This window comes from Bufo gargarizans, chromosome 2, assembly GCF_014858855.1.
Source record: "Bufo gargarizans isolate SCDJY-AF-19 chromosome 2, ASM1485885v1, whole genome shotgun sequence".
Taxonomy (NCBI): Eukaryota; Metazoa; Chordata; class Amphibia; order Anura; family Bufonidae; genus Bufo; species Bufo gargarizans.
The window spans coordinates 190,977,612-190,984,537 of NC_058081.1; the positions used below are offsets into that span (position 1 = coordinate 190,977,612).

The 6,926-nt window shown below is 43.7% G+C and overlaps 1 protein-coding gene across 8 annotated transcripts in view; it reads right to left on the reverse strand.

Annotated features, from left to right (window-relative positions):
• Positions 1–2,187, reverse strand: part of TPM1 (tropomyosin 1) — a 45,064-nt gene extending 42,877 nt beyond the window's left edge. Inside the window, exons 1-3 of one of the 8 annotated variants that reach the window (XM_044279818.1) lie at positions 1,892–2,152; positions 970–1,095; positions 647–772 (exon numbers count right to left, since the gene is read on the reverse strand). In XM_044279818.1, the coding sequence (XP_044135753.1) occupies positions 647–772; positions 970–1,095; positions 1,892–2,005 (366 nt within the window). In that variant the 5' untranslated portion in view covers positions 2,006–2,152. Of the gene's footprint in view, positions 1–646; positions 773–969; positions 1,096–1,891 lie in introns of all 8 variants that reach the window. The other 7 variants (XM_044279812.1, XM_044279809.1, XM_044279811.1 and 4 more) reach the window with 7 other exon arrangements.
• Between the last annotated feature and the right edge of the window lie 4,739 nt (positions 2,188–6,926).

The window sequence follows — 6,926 nt, forward strand, 5'->3', positions numbered from 1 at the left end:
GAAAAATCCAATGTGACATCTGCGGCAGAAATCCGAGGCTGACTCTTGAAATTTGTGCTGCCGATTTGCAGTTTGTACTGCCGCGTGTCCGCATGCAGATTAGCCCCATCAGTAGGGTTAATCCGGATGTGGTAAACCCACCTCAGGTTACTCAACGCAGATTCCCACTGAAATCAAGCCTTTCTTTTGTATCTACAGAAAACCGCTACTTTTTTGTACTATATTGCCATGTTAACTTTTTACACATTACAGTATTTGTGCCCATTCTGCTTGTGTGTGTGTATATATATATATATCACTAAGCATATTTTTTTTACACTTTATAGTCCATGCAAATTCATGAAACTGCACTGCAATACCACACACAGCCCATGGATAGGAGTAGCTCTGTGTCTGGAAGAAAGCTGACCCTTCCATCTAATCCTAGACAACCCATTTATGTCGCTCTCCATGCATTGTCTTTATATCCATACAGTACTGAAGTATTGAAAAAATACGAACTCTATAATGTCCAGTGCTTCTTTGTGACACATGCAGAACATTAAGGGCAAGAACATCTGAATAGAACAAGTGCAGAGCTAGTGTAGTAGCAGAAAAAACATGGACTACGCAATGGGTGGGGGGACTTTGTTCAACCTTAACTTACGTCAGTGGCCTTCTTCTCAGCAAGTTCCAACTTTTCTTGGGCATCCTTGAGGGCTTCAGAATATTTGTCCAGCTCATCCTCAGTACCTTTTAGTTTCTTCTGCAGTGCTACAAGTTCATCCTCCAGCTGAGACAGGGTTGTACAAGTACCATTGGGGGTAGAGGGGGTAGTGGGTGGATGGACGAGGGTGGTGACATAGGGCAACAAGGTGGTGGTAGCAGGCAACAGAGGTGCAGAGGGATAGGACAGGACAGGTACCACAAGGAGAGAGAGAGAAAAGAGAGAAGATAGTTAGACAGGTTGACCTTGGTACAGCCTTATACCTTAGCAGCCTTCTCCTCTGCAGTTAGGAGGCTCTCTTCTGCTAGATGATGGTCATCCAAAATCTTATCTCTCAAGTCCTCCGTCTCCCGCAGCTGCTTTTCCAGTTGAATAATCTCTTCTTCTAACTAAGTGGTTTCATAAAGTTTAAGAATAAAAAAATAGAAGCAATATGTATATAGTATACACATTGAAGCTCTACTGAACCATATAACATCTCTTTATATAGCAAGCTTTCTAACGTGAAGAATTAGTATTCATGTTAGGGTAGGTTCACACAGAGTTTTTAGAGGAAGTTTTGAAGCAGATTTCCTTTCATATTTTTTATGTCAGAAGTGGATTAAAAAGGAATCAGAAAAATAAAAGAACTTATACGTCTCATTCCTGCTGGATCCACATCTGGCTAAAAACCTGAAGGGATTTGCCTCAAATCCTCCTCCAAATAATCCTCAATGTGAACTTACCCCAAGACTCATTCACTAATTGCTGTGACCAAGCATGGTCTCTTCTTGCTCCACACCTTTACCTTTATGAACAAGCCATGAATAAATCACTTAGTGTTATACTACTGCCCAAAATACAGGTCAAATATTCAGACTGTGATGACAGAAAGAGCCAGACCACAATTCTGAACTGCCAGGCAGCTAACAGTTAACTACATTTAGATAGTTCCAGCAACACAGAAAAGGAAAAATATTCCTTCCATTACTATACTATTAATGCAGCCCAACATTTTTCATATATACTTGAGACTAGTATGTATAGTAAGGCATTTGATGTCTTTTCTTTCCATTCCTATGAATGGACTATGTATTCATTATGACTGAACAGAAGGTCTTGTGGGCTACAGGCAAGACCAGGGTGGCATGAGATGTCCTCCATTGGCACTGCCATGGGAAATAGAGTAAGGGTTTCCAAGCAGACCTGTTTGCTCTTGTCCTCTGCTCCCTTCTTGTCGGCTTCAGCCTGTTCTGCTCTGTCCAAGGCATTCTCCTTGTCCAGCTTGAGCATCTGCATCTTCTTCTTGATGGCGTCCATGGCTGGTGTTTGGTTTGGGGGGAGTCAGACAGAGAAACGGGACAGAGAACAGAACTTGGGAGGATGCAGAGAGAGGTTCAGCTCCTTCTTATTCTGAGCCCTGGGCTGGAGTGCAAACTCTCAGCTGTTCCAGCCTCAGAAATATGTACCAGGGAAGGCAGAGGGGGGCAGGCACATTCCTCAGGATACTCAATACTTTTTTGGGAGCCTTGCCTTCTGTCCCAGTGCTGGCTTTTTTTAAGGCTAGCTCCTTCTATTCGCTGCAGAGGACCATTTGACTGCATTTGACTATATAAGGGGTGTGATGGGCAGAGGCATACATTGGGTGGGTAGGAGGGGGGCTGGGGGGAGCAGAGTGTTCCTATTTCTAAACCTCTAGGCATGAAGCAGTAAGGGGAGGTCTCTAGACATGGGACGTCTCAGGATAACTCCTTCAAGTAACTGTATTCTTCCTGCAGGCAGAATTAGAGATGAGAGGGTGTACAATGCTTTCTAATGACAGAATGCTGCCCTGTCTACACATACCCCCCTGTGTACTGCTATAGAAGCCACACACACTGTATAGTACTGTAATAATGACACACACCAATAACAATACTGTAATAATGACACAAACACATGACAAATCTAACACTGACACGTAACAATACTGTAATAATGGCACATGTGTAACAATACTGTAATAATGACACATATGTAACAATACTGTAATAATGGCACATGTGTAACAATACTGTAATAATGGCACATGTGTAACAATACTGTAATGACACAAACACATGACAAATCTATCGGTAATGAGGTCCTTTGGCATTTCATAGATTATTTCAAAGTGTAAGTCTCTGGGACTATCATATTCCTAATAGCCGTTGGTAATACTTAGGCCCACATTGATGGTCAATATATTTCTAGGTAAAGATCCTCTTACCTTCCTCGGTGTTGATATACTTCAAGCCAGGGTCGGGCGGCGCGGGACAATGCCAGTGTCACGCTCTGTACTCCTCTAGCAAGCTTCCCCGAATTATCGCGGGAGTTGGGACGGGACTTGCGTCTCTGTTTCGTCCGTACCTGTTTGTCTTCCGGCGCAATACAGAGGAAGGTACCTTTTCGGTCTGTGGATTCTTGTTCCGGAAGTCTTTCCTCTATCCTGTAATTTCAATTTTCATAGCGTGGCCACGCTTATGATTGCGGAGGTGCTCTTTACAGGTGTCCGATCCGGCCCAGACGCGTTTCGGGAATTAGCCTTCCCTTCATCAGTGGTATATCACAAACACATGACAAATCTAACACTGACACATATGTGACAATACTGTAATAATGGCACAAACACATGACAAATCTAAAAATCACACACATATGTAACAATACTGAAAAAATGACACGTATGTAACAATACTGTAATAATGTCACACACCTATCACAATACGGTTATAATGACACAAGCACATTACAAATCTAACAATGACACATATATGTAACAATACTGTAATAGTCACAAACACATGACAAATCTGTAATGTCACATATGTTACAACACTGTAATAATGACGCACACCTATAACAATACTGTAAAAATGACACAAACGCATGACAAATCTGTGACAATACTGTAATAATGTTACACATGCGACAATACTGGACTAATGTTACACATGTGACAATACTGTAATAATGATACACATGTGACAATAATGTAATAATGAGACATATGTGACAATACTGTAATGATGTAATAATGTTACACACGTGTCAATAATGTAATAATGATACACATGTGACAATACTGTAATGATGTAATAATGTTACACATGTGTCAATAATGTGATAATGAGACATATGTGACAATACTGTGTGGTTAAGGCTACTTTCACACTAGCGTTCGATCGGATCCGTTCTGAACGGATCCGATCATATTAATGCAGACGGAGGCTCCGTTCAGTACGGATCCGTCTGCATTAAAATGGCAAAAAAAAGCTAAGTGTGAAAATAGCCTCGGACGGATCCGTCCAGACTTTCAATGTAAAGTCAATGGGGGACGGATCCGCTTGAAGATTGAGCCATATTGTGGCATCTTCAAACGGATCCGTCCCCATTGACTTACATTGTAAGTCTGAACGGATCCGCTCGCCTCCGCACGGCCAGGCGGACACCCGAACGCTGCAAGCAGCGTTCAGCTGTTCGCCTGTCCGTGCGAAGGCGAGCGGAGCGGAGGCTGAACGCCGCCAGACTGATGCAGTCTGAGCGGATCCGCTCCATTCAGACTGCATCAGGGCTGTTCGGGTCCGCTCGTGAGCCCCTTCAAACGGAGCTCACGAGCGGACACCCGAACGCTAGTGTGAAAGCAGCCTAACACTGGTGCCTTGCAGTTCTTGGGTCATGGGTTCAAATCATCAGAGACTGATTCAAATGTCTCACAGTGGGAGCTAACAAGGCATGCCGATGCATCTTCCTTGTAATCTAACTTTCCAAAGACATAAACTGCGTTCACAAAATGTTGTGATTAATATGGCCCAAGTTACAATTTTTTAGGACCCTGTTATGTTGGTTCTAACCATACAATTGATTCATAAATCTATCCCATTAAGCTCACATCGGGCACCTGTAACATTGTATTATGCCAGTTTTCCACCAAAGTATGAAACTTGCTAAGGCCCCTTGCAAACGAGCGTGTCTGGATTAGGTCCGGATGCGTCCCGGTGCATTAAGGCAAACCCGCGCGAGTAGGTACCCATGTGCAGTCAGTTTTGACTGCGATTGCGTTCCGTTGTTTAGTTTTTATCACGTGGGTGCAATGTGTTTTGCACGCGCGTGATAAAAAACTGAATGTGGTACCCAGACCCGAACTTCTTCACAGAAGTTCAGGTTTGGGTTCAAGGTTGTGTAGATTGTATTATTTTCCCTTATAACATGGTTATAAGGGAAAATAATAGCATTCTGTATACAGAATGCTTAGTACAATAGCGCTGGAGGGGTTAAAATAAAATAATTTAACTCACCTTAATCCACTTGTTCGTGCAGCCGGCATCTCTTTTGTCTTCATCTGTGAGGAAAAGGAACTTTGATGACGTCACTGCGCTCATCACATGGTCAGTCACATGATCCATCACCATAGTGACGACCCATGTGATGGACCATGTGATGAACGTAGTGACGTCATCAAAGGTCCTATTCCTCACAGAACAAGACAGAAGAGATGCCGGCTGCGCGAACAAGTGGATTAAGGTGAGTTAAATTATTTTTTTAAAAAATTTAACCCCTCCAGCCCTATTATACTATGCATTCTGTATTCAGAATGCTACTATTTTCCCATATAACCATCCCGATCGTCTCCTAGCAACTGTGCGTGAAAATCGCACCGCATCCGCACATGCTTGCGGATGCTTGCGATTTTCACGCAGCCCCATTCATTTCTATGGGGCCTGCGTTACGTGAAAAACGCACAAAGAGGAGCATGCTGCGATTTTCACGCAACGCACAAGTGATCCGTGAAAATCACCACTCATGTGCACAGCCCCATAGAAATGAATGGGTCCGGATTCAGTGCGGGTGCAATGCGTTCACCTCTCGCATTGCACCCGCGTGGAAATCTCTTCCCCTTGTGAAAGGGGCCTAATTGTTTTTTGTAACACAAGGGCAAAAATGGCATATACATATGATTGATGACCAGTAAAATAGTAGACCTATCATACTGGCCCACCAATTTGTAACTTATTAGGGTACTTTCACACTAGCGTCGCTGGTTTGCGGCAGGCAGTTCCATCTCTGGAACTGCCTTGCGGATCCAGCAATCTGTATGCAAACGGAACTGGAACTGCCGGATGCGGATCCATCTCACAAATGTATTGCAATACTGGATCCATCTCTCCGGTTGTCATCCGGAAAAACGGATCCGGTATTTATCTTTTTCATATTTTTAAAGGTCTGCATATGTGCAGACCACAAAACCGTATCCGTTTTTCCGGAACACTCAGGGCATTAATGCATTTCAATGTAAAAGTGTTATGGAATTCTCCGTCCAAAAAACGTACAGTGATTGAGCTGAAGACATCCTGATGCGTCCTGAACGGATTGCTCTCCATTCAGAATGCATTAGGATAATACTGATCAGTTTTTCCCAGTATTGAGCCCCTAGGACGGAACTCAATACCAGAAAAGAAAAACACTAGTGTGAAAGTACCCTTAGGGCTGTTTCACACAAGCAGATGCCGTGCGTGGCATCCGCTCCCTGAAAGAATGCCAAGACCCGATGCGGACAGCAGAAGCACGGAGCAGTAACATGACTGATAATGCTCCGTGCCTCTCTGTGATCTCTTTACTACGAAATCACAGTGACAACTGTGATTTCGTAGTAAAGAGATCACAGAGAGGCACGGAGCATTATCAGTCATGTTAATGCCCCGTGCCTCTGCAGTCTGCATCGGGTCTTGGCTGTCTTTCACGGAGCGGTTGTCACGCACGGCATCCGCTCGTGTGAAACAGCCCTTACTCTACTGTCTTTGGTATGACTGTGGAAATTAAGATTTCATAGAGGATTACCAGTGTTACATGTACCTAAAGTTTATCCTGCTGCGCATTGGTCAGTGCTCTTGTTTCTAAGACCAGATATGTCCGTGAACGCTCTGCTTTCTGGTGCACACCTGCTGGTTGTACGGTCACATGTGGTAGTAGGCAGTAGCACTAGGCCCCATTGTTGTTAGTGGAGTAGCTCAGGGCTACAGGCTTTGGCCGTGTGACATCAAGTTGCATGACCACAAAATGTGACTTTATTGTTTGAAGTTGTACTAATGTTTAAAGTGGCTGGCCCCATATTCAAACTTATCACCTACATACAGATTAGGTGATAAGTGTTCAATTGTGAGGATTTGACCTCGGGGACTCTCACCCATCATAGGAATGGGGTTCCTGTGTTTCCTGTTTGATG